The sequence below is a fragment of the Balaenoptera physalus genome (genome assembly GCF_965194825.1).
Source record: "Balaenoptera physalus genome assembly, chromosome: 11".
Taxonomy (NCBI): Eukaryota; Metazoa; Chordata; class Mammalia; order Artiodactyla; family Balaenopteridae; genus Balaenoptera; species Balaenoptera physalus.
Window position 1 is genome coordinate 88,320,467 of NC_138896.1, and position 16,473 is coordinate 88,336,939.

At 43.9% G+C, this 16,473-nt stretch overlaps 2 protein-coding genes across 4 annotated transcripts in view; one reads left to right on the forward strand and one right to left on the reverse strand.

Moving 5' to 3' along the window:
• Positions 1-9,153, reverse strand: part of SUCLG2 (succinate-CoA ligase GDP-forming subunit beta) — a 255,788-nt gene extending 246,635 nt beyond the window's left edge. Inside the window, exon 1 of one of the 3 annotated variants that reach the window (XM_082412336.1) lies at positions 9,008-9,153. In XM_082412336.1, the coding sequence (XP_082268462.1) occupies positions 9,008-9,091 (84 nt within the window). In that variant the 5' untranslated portion in view covers positions 9,092-9,153. The remainder of the gene's footprint in view (positions 1-9,007) is intronic. The other 2 variants (XM_082412338.1, XM_082412337.1) reach the window with 2 other exon arrangements.
• Positions 9,154-9,281: 128 nt separating this feature from the next.
• The window catches only part of TAFA1 (TAFA chemokine like family member 1), a 766,369-nt gene continuing 759,177 nt past the window's right edge, over positions 9,282-16,473 (forward strand). The window contains exons 1-2 of the mRNA XM_082412441.1: positions 9,282-9,638; positions 11,801-11,955. The gene's annotated coding sequence lies outside the window, so the exon portion shown is untranslated. The remainder of the gene's footprint in view (positions 9,639-11,800; positions 11,956-16,473) is intronic.

Here is a 16,473-nt window from a genome sequence, read left to right on the forward strand (position 1 = left end):
GCACGATTCCACCAGGGCCCAGAACGTTGTGAACGCAGGATAAGGGAGGCTTGGAGCTTTGGAAAGCTCTTCACTGCACTCAAGTTTAGAAACGTGCACTTTGCAAGCCTGGCATATTTATAGGTCTTTCTATTTCTCTTCTTTTATTTGCCTGTTCTTGTTCTGCGACCGTAACAGCATGTCCAGGGAACACTTGGGCATAAGGACGGAGCACATGGTCCCACGGCAGAGACAAGCAGGAATCTTTTATAACTACGGTAGCTCCTCACACCTTCTCTGCTCAGGGATGGTACACAGCCTTTTATCACCTTTTTGGTATATGGCAGTGGAGAGAAGCAGCCAGCAATGGGGACTCAGCAGGGAAAGCATGAATCCTGTCCAGCCTCTTTCCTTATTAATGTCAATCTTTCTCTTCTATCCCCACTGCCACCATTTAGTCCACTTTAGTTAGGGGGACCATATATCAGCTTTCCAGGCACAGTCTGGGTTTCGGCTATACCTGCTGGTGTAATTGCTCACAGTGCTCACGTTCACTCTCAAAAGCATCCTGATTTGGCAAAAAATTATGTGGTCACCCTGATTTTGGTCCAAACCCCCATCTTCTTCCATTGCATGTACCACTGGAGAAAAAAAATACTGTCACTCAATGTGTGACATAAGTGTACAAACACATGCAGTTTTCAGAGATGTTGAAATGTGAAAAAGAAAAAAAGTGAGTCTTGTAATAAAATATGTAAGTAATTGTCACACATCACAAAGATAACCAGTATTGAGGGCAAGATTTAAACCCAAGCAGTGTGATTCCAGTCCTGGTTTATCCCTATTATTGTAGCATAATTATAACTACTACTGGCACTGAATTAGTACAATAGTCACCTGAATGATTTCCATTCTTAATCCCTCCAACCCTTTCCACACTGTATGAAGAAAGAATACTCTGAAGCATAAAATGACTCCTGCCACTCCTCTGTCTAAAGCCCTTCAATGGGGACTTCCCTGGTGGCACAGTGGTTAAGAATCCGCCTGCCAATGCAGGGGACACGGGTTCGAACCCTGGTCTGGGAAGATCCCACATGCCACGGAGCCACTAAGCCTGTGCGCCACAACTACTGAGGCTGCGCTTTAGAGCCCACGAGCCACAACTACTGAGCCCACGTGCCACAACTACTGAAGCCCGCGCACCTAGAGCCTGTGCTCCACAACAAGAGAAGCCACTGCAATGAGAAGCCCACACACAGCAACGAAGACGTAACACATCCAAAAAATAAAATTTAAAAATTTTTTTTTAAAATTAGCCCCTATTAAAACCCTTCAATGGCTCCCCACTGCCCTCAAGCACTAACCTTAACTCCATTACCAGACTTACAAGATCAGCAAAATTTTGCCCCTGCTTATGTCTCCAGCCTCATCTCTCACTGCTCCCCCACCTCTAACTCCACAAAGCAGCCCTCCTGAAATTCCTCAGGGTCCTCAAGTCACAACCCTGGGACTAAGACAGCCTAGAAATGGAAATGGGGTAAGCACATGGAGAAATGGATAGGGGTAGAAAAAGAGATACCAGACTCCCATCCCACCCCCACTCACAGGACCCAAACTCAGACCTATTCCTTAAGCTTTGCCATGTCTCCAATATCAACTCAAACACTACATCAAACCCCTCCAATTTTAAAATAAAAGTAAATGTTAGAGGTAAATGTTAGAAATCTATGCCTTTGTGACTAGTATCCACGTGATATTCTTTTGGAATCATTTCTAGAAAGGGGCAAAAGCTGGCCAGGTAATCAGCACACTGACCAAAGTCTGAACTCAGAATACCAGGAAACTCCACCCTCTATCACCATCCCCCAAAATTCACCCTCCAAAGGAAATGCAATTTCACAGTTTCTCCAGCATTCCTGAAACCTTGAAGGCAGTCCTGTGCACAGGGCAGACAGTGAAGGGCATGTGCCAGTTGCCCTTGCGCACATGTTATGACTACAGTCTAGTGTTTGGGTGTCCCTCCACCTCAAATCTTTGATGCATAAGAGGTCCAGAAGCCATAGCTACTAAGTCAACACCAAGATGTGCAAACATTTCTGGAACAAGCAACATCCAGGATGGTGCAACTGAGTTCCCCACACAACCCTCCCCGCTGCCACCTCACGCCTCACCAGACCTTCACCCCACCTGTGGAATAATGAAGATAACTGGGGCTCAGGAGACAGGCCTTGAACTCTCTGAGTCTCAAGTTCCCTAGATGTAAACTGAGAATAATCACCTCTGTTTCACATCGCTGTTGCAGGATTAAGTGAAATAAACCATTTTGAAACACCAAGCCAGCACCTAACCCTGATATGGCAGCAAACACTAAATGCTTATCAAATCTGGGAAAGGAAAACTATTCTGGCTTAATAAAGCCAAAAAAAAAAAAAAAATTCAAGTAAATTTAGCTTCAAATTTACTGCAAGAGAAATAATCCCTCTGAGCCTACTATCTAACCATAGTGTCAGACATTATGCATATCATCTTATTTAATCTTTGTAACTATCTGTAAGAATTATCTCCTTTCAGAGAACAATAAATTGAGGTTCAGTCAAGTTCAATAATTAGTAGAGCAAGAACCTGGCAGACCCAGAATTTGAACTTAGTCCTATTTGAACACAGAACCATACCCTTTTCTCCTCACTGTTTCCCAGACCCTGGAGCCAGAGAAGGAGGGAGTCAGATAAGAGCCTGATAAGAGTCAGATAAGAGGACAATCATGCAGCATTGATTAGTCCACCTAGGCATAAATGCAAACACCAAGGTGCCCATTACTCAGGGACAAAGAAAGGGGGAAAGGTCAGCTATCAGTATAACTGGATAGTTCAGCTCAAACAGGACCCTTTGGCAACGTAACTTAATGTTTTAACAGCGTAAGTAACTCATCAGCATGAGGCAGGTGACTCCTTGGCCCTGTGATTTTAAGCAGGTTATTTAGTATGACCCTTCTATGCCTCTGTTCCGTTATTTGTAACATGAAGACAGTACAATCTCCCCTGCAGTAACATTGTAAGGGTTAAGGAAATAATGTGCAGGCGTCACTTTGCACAGGGTCTGTCACATATGAAATGCACAGTCCTATTACTTTGAAAGCCCTTTCACAACGAGATTTTCTATAGCCCTTTCCTTCCTCATTTGCCTAAATTATCTGCATCAACCCTCATCTCTGTTACTTACCTGCCTCTCATTTCTGTGTACACCACGCATTCATTTAGACCACAAAAGCTTACTGAATCAGGCAGGCTGGGGAAATAGCAGTGCATAAGAAAAAGCTTTGCCCTCATAGAGCTTACATTCTTACATTTGTGGGAAAGGAAGGCAGACAGACAATAAAACAAACAAAAAACACATAATAAACCACCAGGTAAAGTGTTAAAAAGCAGGCAAGGGGCAGAAAATAATCTCTGGGGAGAAGGTGAGTCAGATAAGATAATTAGGGAACGCCCCATGGGAAGACCACTTTGAATCAGAAAGCTGAATGACGGGATAGAACAAGGCCTGAGATCAGAGGGAAGAGTGTTTCAGACAGGGAAACAGCAAGTGCTCCATGCAAGACCACGCACAGTGTCACAGAAGACTAAGAACATAGCTCTACTGATCTCACGATGCTACTGTATAATTATTGGTTTACCCGCCAATTTTGCCACTAGACTATGAGCCCCCTGAGGGTAGGGCTGTGTATCTTCCTGCGTTCACTCACTCATAGACCTCATCTATTAAAGGTATCTATATGCCCAGCATTCTCTAAAGCACTAGATTTACAGTGAAGAATTAATCAATATAGCCTCTGCCTTCAAGGAGCTTACAACAAATAGCATGGGGCGAAGACTAAGCACTGAGAAAATATTTACTAAGTGAACAATATGTGCTTGATGTTCAGTTATCCAGTTCTGTACCATGCCGAATTCTGGGCTTTCTACAGCCCTTCTTTCCTTCCTCATTTGCCTAAAAGATCACCACTAGCTCTTCACTTCTGTTACTCACCTGCCTCTCCTTCTCCGTACCAAACTGTTCCCAATGACTCCTCTAATCTCCCCATCTTCTCTCTCCCCTCTGCCTTCGCCCACAGTCCACTCCACCTGACATGCCTTCCCCTACATCTTCTTTACCAGACTAATTCTAGTGTCATTTCCCCAAATTTCATTAGCATACTGACTTTACCACTTGCTCAAACGTGTAGAAACCTCTCAAGTTCTTCAGACAAAACGTTTTCATCAAGTAACAGAAAATGATGGGTGCAGCTAGCAAAGGACAATTCCAGATTGAGTGAATAGCAAAAAGAGTTGAAAGACAAATGATCTGAAGTTGCATATGTAATTTCTTTTCCTCCCCAAAATACAAGATATGTCAGTGAGTTTCTGGGTGTTGCGCTTACAGAATTGGGCCAGGATACAAGGGCAGCAAAATTCTCAGTACTATGGGTCTGTGTACTCATCCATGAAAGAAGTGTTTCATTTACAGTAAACAAAACCAATTTGGGACAAAAGCTATCATTTAAAGGTCTTCCCCACACAGAAGTCAGTAGTTTAGCAACTAAATTATTTGAGATGAATTTCCTTTTCTAACAGCAGAAATTGCAGGTGCACTTCATTTTTAAAAAGAAAGGAGTCAGATATTTATTCTTCTAGGCAAGAAGGCAGATAAAGGTGAGTCACAACTTCCAATGCAGCCTCCACAGCCATAGTCAGCTGACAGAAACTTGCACATAAGCTTCAGTCCTTCACTTCTAAAAGCCAGGCATCCATCTTTCTCCTCTCACTTCTGGAAAGAACAGAAAATTAAGCTGGAGTCATCTATTCTGAGATACACAACAGCAGGGACAGGGTTTCGGTCTCCTTCAACAATACACATTCCTCCCTGAGTTCCTGGACAGAAGCTCTGGGCTTTGTAGAGAACCACACAACAAGGATTCTACAACTAGGGGCCTGAGGGGCAGTGTTTCCCACAGCGTCTTTGCTTCACCTACAACAGAACAGCTCTGTGAACTTCACCCAGCCACTATGAGAGGGGAAATGCACTAAAAGGCAAAATACCATGATCGGATTATCACTAACCATTTAAACTCAGTGCCCTCAACCAAGATTTCCCCTAAGACATAACTAATGTAACAGGCTTATCTCTGTGCCCAACATGGCTGTGCCTTGCTGTACTGTGCTATTCATAATAAGGAGTGCACTGTACAGTAATTACATGCCTGGTCTCTGGCAGCCGGACTGGGATTCAGCTATTTTTTACTAGCTGAGTAACTTTGGGCAAAGCACTCTAAGCTTTTAAAAACTCTTTATCAGACCCTACAAGTCCCCACTTGATCCAGCCCCTGCCTACCTCTCAGACCACGACTAGTACTGTCACTTTCCACATCTTTAACTGTCTGGATATGTTGAGTTCAGGTCCCACCTCAGGGCCTTTGCACTTGCTGCCCTCTCTTCCCGAGTGTCACCTGGCTGGCTACTTTTCATTACTCAGGTCTCAGTTCAAATGTCAAAAAGTCACCTCCAGGATCTCATAAACATAAGGTTGATTATGTGAGTATGCACTCACATAATCCATTGTATAATTCCATTTACATAAAGTACAAAAAGGAACAAAACCAGTGTATGGTGGCGTAATTCAGGGGACTGGCTACTCTTTTCTGGGTGGGAGTAGTGACGGGAAGGAGCACCAGGGGGCCCTCTGGGCTGCTGCTAAATGATTAATTTCTTGATATGGCTCTGATCTCCTGGGTGTGTTCAGTTTGTGAAAACTCATCAAACTGTTCACTTATAATATGTATATTTTTATTACATGCGTTACAATGCAATGTCGAATTGGTTTTCCTGGATCATCTAATCTATGACCCACCATCTTGGCTAAGCTATTCATTCTCCAGCCCAAGACCCTGTTTTATTTTCTTCATAGTATTTGTCACTGGCTGAAATCATTTTCATTATTGTCTATGTATGTACAGTCTAGCCCTTCCCCACCCCCATTAAAACAGAGTATCATGTGGCCAAGATCTCTGCCTGCCTTGTTTACTATCCCCAAATATCAGTACCTGTAAGAGTCTTGTTCTAGGTATAAGCTGAATAGAGAAATATATGTAAAATAAGAAATGGCAAAAGGGTGGCCCTTTAAGGATGTAACATCAATCGAAAGTCAAAACAGAGAAGCCAACAGCAGAAGAAATAGAAAATGTCAATGACATTTAGCATCAGGAATATGTGTCAAATGTTAAATTTAACAACGAGGAGGGGGTAAAGTGTCATTCTTTGGCACCTCTGTGAGAGTGGTTAAAGTTACTTCTCACAGCAGAAACTGGGTCATTTATCTCTGTACACACAACAGTTTTGCACAAGGTCTGGTACAAAGAAGGTCTGAGACGCTTGGTGAGGATTCTTAGGTTTCCTAGAAAAAGAGGGTCATATTCAACTGTAATGTCTGCCGTGGGCAAGCGAGTAGGTAGGCACAACATACATGCAGAGGCAGGTAGAGCAGATATAAAGAAGCATTCAAGAATATGAAAAGGGTTCCTTAGGAATCACAAACAACACTCACCTACTTTCATTGCCAATTCTAAGATGTTTATAAAGAAAAAATTAAAATGCGTCAGTAGTGTTGGTGACTTGGATGTTACATAGTAACTTTATGCTATGCAGAGTAACTTACATGCTGATATAACTTATTTTCATTAGGAAATTTACACCACAGCCTGGTATAATGGAACCTGAAAAGTAAACCTTTAATCTGTAATCAGCTCTGCCACAAACTCTCTTTATAACCTTGAACTTCTTTAGTGCTCAATTTTTCTACCTGTGAAATAAGCTGGTTGGATCTGATGCTTGCTAATGCCCATGTCCAGTCCTTGAACACTGTGTATTATTCCTGACTTAAAAAAAAAAAAAAACCACTCATTTCCTAAGCTTATGTTCACAGGACAATACTCCATCCACAAGTATGTAAATCAAAGTTACTAGATGCAGTGAGGTAGGAGATCCTTTTACCCAGTCTTCTTGCCAAACCAAGGGTATCACCCACCCAGATTCTCTCCAGTGTTGTGTTCAGACTCCCATTTCTTGGTAAGGCAAGAAGCCCTATCATACTTCAGCTAAACAGTTGGATTTCTCTGCACAATTATTTCCTTTGCTTGAGTTTTCACTGCCTTAGGCCCCGTGTTTCTCATCAATTCAAGTCTACTCTCATAGTTAGCACCACACTTCTTGTTTTTTCTAACACTTAAATAATGAATAGAACTTGATCACCTGGAGGTATTCTCCTTACTCTATTACAACAGTTATTAGTGATTTTAATTAGACAAAACCACCATTCCTTTTGCTATCCCACCATACTGTCAAGTGCCTATTAAAGATATTACAGTAATAAGTTATTAGCACCTTTTAAATTTACATTAACAAAAAAAGACAAATGAGAAGTCAGGAAATGAAAGAAGGAAAAAAACAAAAAAAACCCCTTTCAGATGTCATAATTAACCAAAGCTTAGAGTAACTCAAAAAATCATTGGTAGCTATCTTTCAATTTTTTTAAAAAATATACTACGGATATCCTAGTTAAAACTGCAGGAGTGATCATTTGTCTCTCATCGATTAAAGATGGGAAAACGGACGAGGACAATGCTCTGCTGTGGATGAGCCCCACATCATCCTTTCTTTAAAAGAGCGGTATTACTAACGGAGAATCAGAAGTCGAGTGGTTGAGTCATTTGTCCATGAGTCATCACCAACTCATAACTCCCCAAAGACCTTCTGACTACTGTGACTCTTGCCACCTGCGAAAGGTATTGATCAAATCTACAGGAAGCCAAGTTCTAATAGCTATTCAGCATCCACCATTGGCCCTCCTAGGTTTTTATTCTCTTGAAACAAGGAGAAACAGGACAGGGCCAATGCTCTGATGTGTTTTAGTGCTGGGACTGATTGTTCACTGAATTGAGGGAGAGCGTTTCCCATCTTTCTCCTTGACCCCCTCATTTCACCAACTCAAGCACCACTACCCACCCACCCCCCCCCAAGTCTGCAAAAGCAGGCAGCCGGCAGCGAGCTCACTCCAGGAGGTGAGTTACTAAACCAGCAAGGCTGGGTTGGGTTTCTAGGCATCTTCATGTGGCCTAACAAATAGGCTCAAGAGAGAGAGATGGTTCAGAAACAGAATTGGCAAAGCAGGTAACTGTGGACAAAAAAATGTTGCCTGCCGTTTTACTAAACAAGAATGTTGCTTGCCATCAAGTCAGCGGTCACTGCAGCCGCCCGAGACAGTGCAGCCTGAGGGGAAATCAGGATGCAGAAAAACAGGATACAGTCCCTAGAGAGTTAAGATGCATATCAAAGGAATAACTTCAATAAGCCCAGACTCTTACACCTTCCCAAATTGAGCAAAGCATTAAAATCACTACCTTGACATATCTGATTTTTGTGATTAGCCCTAATCTTTTGATGTTCCACTACAAGTTTTTTTTTTTGTTTTTTTTTCAGCCAAAACTCCCATATATCCTGGCTCCTCCCTTACCTCTTTGGAACAGTTCCTCAGAGCTATCCAGAAACTTCCCCAGGATACAGCCCTCAATGATGCCTCCAATAAAATGTATTTCCCAACTTTCAGGCCGTGCATTTTTTTTCTGTCCACATAATAACACCTCAGGACTCCAAAACCCAGTCCCAGGGACTTTTCCTTAACTTGCCTGCAGCGCCTGGAACAGCGCCAGGCGCCCTCCGCAGCGCTGGGGTAACCCACGTCAGCGACAACTGACAGCTGGGTGGCTCTCACTCCGGGGTGGCCCGGACTGCCATTCCCCGCTCCGCCTAGGACCCCCGACACCTGAAGCGGGGCGGGGGGAAATGCTGGGGTCTCTCGTGCGCCCCGGGCGCAGCACCGCGCGTCCCCTCCACAGGTGCGGCGCCCTAGCGGCCGCGCACCGGGGCCAGGAGGAGGTGGACAGACAGGGACAGGAGGGCACCACTGGCTGCTCGAGGCTCCCACCGAGAGGCCCGCTCACCTGGGACCTGGCCGCCAGGAGCGGGGACCGGAGCGACAGGTCTCTCAGAAGTTTCCAGGCCTGCGCTGCCCCAGGGGCCGCCATCTTAACCAGGAACCCGGCGCGGGAAGCTAGGCGGGGAGCGGCGAGCCAGGCGGGGCGCGGCGAGGGCGGGAGGGGGAGGAGAGGGGAGGGGAGGGGGCGGGGCCTGGCCGCCCCTCCCGCACCGCCCCCTCCGCCCGGGCCCGCCTGCTGCCCCCGGGACGTGGCAGCGCCCCTGAGGAGACATCTGCGCGAGCCCTGCGTCTCCCGCCGCGACTCCCACCTCGGCCCCAAGTTCACTTTCAGCCTTCAGAGGCCCCGTGGGCTCCTCACCGTTCTACCCCGGCTCACCATGTGAGCAAAAACACATCCCGAGCCCTACGGTCGTGGGGCTTAAACTATGCTGGGGCGACGGGCCAGTGCACGTTGGCCGTTGCCGTGAGTGCTCTGAGGACCGGCCCACGGAGCTGACGCCAAGTAAGGGAGGCCTCTGGTCTGGTCCTTGGGCCCCAGAGGCTCGCCTAGGGAAGCGATATTTGAGCTGAGCCTTGAGGGAGTACCGGAGAGGCAAGTGGGTCTGATGAGGTCGGTGGATGCCCTCTACACCTGAGTAAGAATTTTTTATCTTTTACCGAAGGTTAAGACAAAGCAATTGAAGCATTTTAAGCCAGTAATCACCAGAACAAGAGCAAGCGTTTATTCGGAGTTTACGTGAATCTAAGCACTGTAAATGTAATAAAATTACTATAGCAAATAAGCTTAATATGTGCCAGGCACGTTACAAATTATGAACTAATTTAGTCTTTATAGCAACCTTTCCAGTAGGTACCAATGTATAAATCCCCATTTTGCAGAAGAGAAAACTGAGGCACAGAGAGGTTACCTAACTTATTGAAGGTCAGAGATCTGATAAGGATTAAAAATGAGGTTCAAACCCATGCTGTCTTCTCCCCACCCTATTAAGTACCATTTTAGAATTTTTTTTACCCTTACTCTATTCTTGAGCCTATGATCATGAGAAAATGTACAATGTAACAGAACTAGGAAACTGTTTCTGCTTTACTTCCCTTTTTACTTTTTCTGCTTTTAATTTTTTTAAATTTTTATTTTGACAAAACAAATCTACAGAGAAGTTGCAAGAACATTACCCCCAAACTCCCAAGTATCCTTTACCCAGATTTACCACTTATTTATATTTTTCCTCATTCCCCATTTTTCATAGATATAGATACATAGCTTTATAGCCCATTCTTTTTTTTTTTTTTTTTAAATATATATATATTTTTTAAGTATTTATTTATTTATTTATTTATTTATTTATCTATGGCTGTGTTGGGTCTTCGTTTCTGTGCGAGGGCTTTCTCCAGTTGCGGCAAGCGGGGGCCACTCTTCATCGCGGTGCGCGGGCCTCTCACCATCGCGGCCTCTCCTGTTGCGGAGCACAGGCTCCAGACGCGCAGGCTCAGTAGTTGTGGCTCACGGGCCCAGTTGCTCTGCGGCATGTGGGATCTTCCCAGACCAGGGCTCGAACCCGTGTCCGCTGCATTGGCAGGCAGATTCTCAACCACTGCGCCACCAGGGAAGCCCCTATAGCCCATTCTTAATCACAAGTTTACTGGCTAGATTTAGCATCCATTGTTGATTTTTTCTTGAATCAGTTATTACTGTAATGGTTGCAAAATCATGATTGTCTAATTCCATTCCTTTCTACATTTTTTAGTTCACATTCTACTCTGAGAAGAGCTTTACCGTCTCCCACGTTTCTTTATTTATCCTTGTATTCACTTGTATCAATATGGACTCATGCGTCCCTTTTTATTCAGCGCCAAGCCTATGCTCATTCCTTTTACATGTACTCAGCTGCCTCTGAATATGGGTCATTTAATCCTCACAGGAACCCTGTAAGGGGTGATGATGTTATTCCCATTTTACCAGAGGGGGAACTGTACTACCGAAACACTATGTAACTTGCCCAGGGTCACAGCCTGGAACCAGACCCCAAAGCTGAAATCTGACCACACCCTCCTCTTGACCTGAGGGGATCTGAGTTCCCACCTCATCTATCATTACGTGTACTGGGTCTGCCATCTAGCCAGGATGGAGCAAAGACTCATTAATGTTTACAGACTGAATGTTTAAGCTTGGTGAGAGCTTTGAACATGTTGTCAGAAGGAAGCAGACCTCCTGTAGAATTAATCAAAGGTGGTTTATTCAGACAGTACTATGGCAAGGGAGTTGGCTACTATCACTTTCCTTCCAGCAGAGACCTGAAAGGGTTTGAAAAGAAGAGTGCATTTCGTAAAGAAAAAGGACAGCCTCCTTAGACAGTCTTTGATGAGTGTTCTGTTAGGACGGGATTTTTTTCTATTAGGGCAGGATTTTTGGAAGTGGAGTGGGCAGAGCCTTTCTGATTACCATTCATGTACATGTGGCAATCTTTGATTGGTTCATTATCTACTAGTGAATTTCTGGGCTGGGTAGCATCATATGAGTTTTCCTGTTTCAATTGGAAGACTGCCTAGTCCTCAGCTTTGGGGCCCAAGTCCTGCATCAGCAATTCCTCAGTGTCTTCATCCACATTCTCTAATTCTGCCATCTCTGCAGCCAAGAGGTTGGGGGAGATGGTGCAGAAGGACCTTCGTATGGTATCTCCAGTGCTTAGCACTGGGCCAGGATTAGAGAAAGTGTGGAATAAACACACGTAGGATGACTCACACTTATTGAGTTCCTCCTAAGACTTCTCGCTCTTTTCTACCCTTTTTTTCCAAATAGGAAGCTCTTTGAGGTCAAGGATCCACCAAAGAGTTCTGCACTGTGCTTTGCTGAGATAAGCACTGGGTTTTCAGTGAAACTGGATTGGATTCAAATCTCACCTCTGCCTTCTGTGAATCTGTGACCTGAGGAACTACCTAGGTCATACAGTGATAGTAAGTATTCAGTGAGATGTTGTATGTAAAGACCTTGCACATAGCAGGGTCTTAGTAAATGTTGTGTTTCTTCCTCTGATATACTCTTTTTTTTTTTTTAATTAATTAATTAATTAATTTTATTCTTGGCTGTGTTGGGTCTTTGGTGCTGTGCGCAGGCTTTCTCTAGTTGTGGCGAGCGGGGGCTACTCTTTGTTGTGGTGCGCAGGCTTCTCATTGCGGTGGCTTCTCTTGTTGCGGAGCATGGGCTCTAGGTGCGCAGGCTTCAGTAGTTGTGGCACGTGGGCTCAGTAGTTATGGCTTGCGGGCTCTAGAGCACAGGCTCAGTAGTTGTGTCACACAGGCTTAGTTGCTCTGCGGCATGTGGGATATTCCTGGGCCAGGACTTGAACCCATGTCCCCTGCACTGGCAGGCAGATTCTCAACCACTGCACCACCAGGGAAGCCCCCCTCTGATATATTCTTAATAAATATTTGATATCTAATGTGAAACACCAGAGCCAATCTGAGATATGGGTCATAAGGCCCCTGACACTTTGTAACTTATCTTGATAGCACTGGAGAACAGTAGAGAAGTGTATGTGCCAGATGAAAGTATTAAAAGGATGTAAAGTGGTTGTCTCCAGGAAGAGGGTGGAGGATAGGGGTCAGGGAACCTTTACATTTTTAGAACTTCGCATATACTGATTCCTGGGCTCCACTCTAGACCTACTGAATCAGAATCACTTAGGATGGAGTCCGATATCTGCATTTTAAATTATCTTCGCAAGGAGTTCTTTAGTTTGAGAACTAAAAAAAATAAAAAATAAAAAAAAAGCAGACAAACCAAACCATAGCGGTAAACTCTCAAGAAGTTTCCCAGTGAATCAAGAGACAAGTTACTCTGCCTTCTTCCATTGGGTTCCTAAATGTAGAATGAAAATCCTATGATTCGTAGATGGAGGTGATGACTAAATGCTGCTCTCAGAGAGTCTTGACACATGGGTACAAGCCCTATCTTCTACCAGGGGTCTAGGTCAGCCCCGACATGTAGAAGCATTGGCTAAGGGTGAATAAACAGTGATTCTATGCTTTTTCTTTATCAGTATTGCAATTGTGAACTGCTTGAGTAGTAACTGTGGCCATAGGCAATACCACTACCAAACGCATTCTGTACTGTCTGGGGTCAGATTGAAGCACAGAGGTAGATATCAGACAAACTGAGTTCAGGTCTTGACTCTGTGATTTAATAACTCTGAGCTTGGGCCAGTTATTTCACAGCCTCAATCCTTTATCTGTGAAAGGGGGATTATAATAGTATGTATTTTGCCAGTGTGTTACTGAGTCCAAGCTTGTACTACTTGCCACACAACAGGCCAATAAATCGAGAGACAAGTTGCTAGAGCAAGGAATAGTGACTTTATTCGGAAAGCCAGCAAACTGAGAAGATGGTGGACTTGTGCCCCAAAGAACCCATCTTGCCTGAGTTAGAATTCAGGCTTTTTTTATACTGAAAGGGGAGGGAGTAAAGTCAAACATTTCCTGGTTCCTGTCAGCCTCCGGGAGGGGATGTGTTAATTTCTTCCTCCCTGCAGTCATTCAGGGGTGGGCCTGGTCAGCACGTTTCCTGTGAGCTAAACAAAGGTATTTTAGCTTAATGCTCATTACCTGGGAGGCAGGGTTCCCAGAGATGGGCCATTATGTATAATTTAAGCTTATAGGCAACATCCGTTTAGTGATTAACTTGTAATAGAATACAAAGTGTTCTTCCCCATTACAAGTACATTGTAAAGCACTGGAGATCCCAGCGGCTGTTAGCCACTAGGCTTTCTTTGCTTGACTAAGAAATCTTTTTTCATGTTTGTTTCTTTACCATTTACATCAGTGAACCTGTTTCCCCATTAGTAAAATGAAGGCCAAGTATGACAGCATCTTATTTGAACTAGGAGTTAACAATGTAGCACTTCTCATGAACTTTGCATACACTGGAAATATTAAGTTCCAAAACTCCTTGATCAAACTTTGGATTTAGAACAACCTGCCTACACTACTTCTTACTGAGTTAATTGTTCCAGGAAAGAAAATAAAAACATCAGTAGGCCCACACACCTTCTCTTTCATTTTGGCAGTGCCTGTTAACAGTGAAATAATGTGCTCATTTTCATATCCACACTGATTACTCCCTGGGCCCAGATTTGCCAAAGAGGCATGTCAGGAAACCTAGCACAGGGATCATGCATCTAGCAGTTCCAGTGGTTGTTTATCATTACCTTTTCATTTAAGCATAAAAACTGTTTGACAAATACGGACTCATTGTAACCAGTAGAAATGAATAGAATTTTTTACAAAACAATCCTAATTTTCATGGATAACATATTTGTGTTTATGCCACTCCCTGTCAGTAATGAAAATCACTATTAAGATGATGAAACAAAGGGCATTTGTGGATTTTGTTTAGTTATTTCTTCTTTAATGGTTAACAGATTTCTTGAATTTACAGGCAAAGAAACTTAGGGCTTTCATTACGTACACTGGTAATATCTCTGTTGCTGTTTGTGACAGCCATTTTAACCAATGCTTCAATTGTGTTATTTGCCAATGGCACAGAAAGAAGTTCCATTGTGCTGCAGTTATTTTTTCCCTCTTCAATAATGCATTAAAATGATTAATTCTGATGACATTTCTCAGCAGCTTATTTAAATTATAAGGTGCACAGAAGAAAAGGGATCTGCAACTAAAAGTGTCTCCTCTGACAAAACTGCAGTGAGCTCAAGAGAAATTCTCACTATATCCTGGAGAGAATCTGGGGGAGGGAAGGTAGAGCCATAGTAACAGGTCAAAGTCAAGATGAAAAAGAAGTAAGAGTAAGGACCATCAGAAACCAAGAGAAGGAGCATTCAGGGACAAGGTCAGCTGAAGACTAAAAGTGGAGAACGAGAGTTAAGGATAGAAACAAAGGCGATGGCATTCTGTTGGTCGGGAAATTTAGAAATGGATAAAGAAGATGGTAAAAGTGGAGTGAAGAACATTTACACAAAGGACAGTGGAGAAACATAGACTGAAAGAGAAAACTGGTACCAGATTGTGGGAAAGAAATTCCCTTTAGAAAGAAACCTGTTTTCCCACTGCAATCGAAAGCCGTGGAATTTAGCACTTTCAATATTAAGACATCCTTCATTTAAATACCAAAATAGGGACTTCCCTGGTAGCACAGTGGTTAAGAATCCTCCTGCCAATGCAGGGGACACAGGTTCGACCCCTGGTCTGGGAAGATCCCACATGGTGTGGAGCAAGTAAGCCCATGTGCCACAGCTACTGAGCCTGTGCTGTAGAGCCCATGAGCCACAACTACTGAGCCCACGTGCCACAACTACTGAAGCCTGGGTGCCTAGAGCCCATGCTCCGCAAAAAGAGAAGCCACTGCAATGAGAAGCCCGCGCACCACAGCAAAGAGTAGCCCCCGCTCACCGAAACTAGAGAAAGCCCGTGCACAGCAATGAAGACCCAACACAGCCAAAAAAATAAATAAATAAATAAATAAATAATAAAATAAATACCAAAATAAAAATTAAAGGCATTCCATTTCAAATCCCCTGCTTCATTAGGAAGTAAGCAGTCACAGCAATGGTTCTTAATAGAATTCCTTTTTTTTTAAAAATTTATTTTATTTATTTATTTTTGGCTGCTTTGGGTCTTCCTTGCTGCGCACCTACTCTTCATTGCGGCACGCGGGCTTCTCATTGCAGTGGCTTCTCTTGTTTGTGGAACACGGGCTCTAGGCACGTGGGCTTCAGTAGTTGTGGCTCGTGGGCTCAGTAGTTGTGGCTTGCAGGCTCTAGAGCGCAGGCTCAGTAGTTGTGGTGCACGGGCTTAGCTGCTCCGCGGCATGTGGGATCCTCCTGGACCAGGGCTCGAACCCGTGTCCCTTGCGTTGGCCGGCAGATTCTTAACCACTGCGCCACCACAAATAGAATTCCTTTAATAGGTTTCTGTTTTGTTTTAATGTCTTTGGGGCTGCATTCTCCAAAGGTTCTAATTCAGTCTGTCTTGGGACCTAGAGATCTGCATTTTTATAAGTACCTCTCCCACCCCACCATCTTTATTGTAGGTGATCCATTGTCTGTGACTAGAGAAGCACTGACCCAGAAGGTGGGACTTTGAGACAGCTAGAGGAAAACAACAGAAATCATCCAATTCCTCTCTTTCTCTCTCATTTTCTTTTCCATTTCTTACCCTACTTGTAGTATGTTTCTTAACCTTTCCCAACCCCTCCAAAATCTTAGTACATGAGAAGCAGTATGGAATGAGACACCAAAGGAAGGTTTCATGCTGTTCTCTCTGATGGAAACAACTCTTCCCTGTTGTTCACTGGGCTCAGGCTCTCTCTTCCCTAGAGGGGGTTTCAGTCACCACCCTCTTCAGGAACCTTCTCTGAAGGCAAGCCTGGGGGTCATCTCAGTGGTTATCATTAGGCAATGACCCTATTAGTTTCTTGTCTCCTTCTTTCTTTAGGATTTAAAAATCTGCAGTGACAGGGAC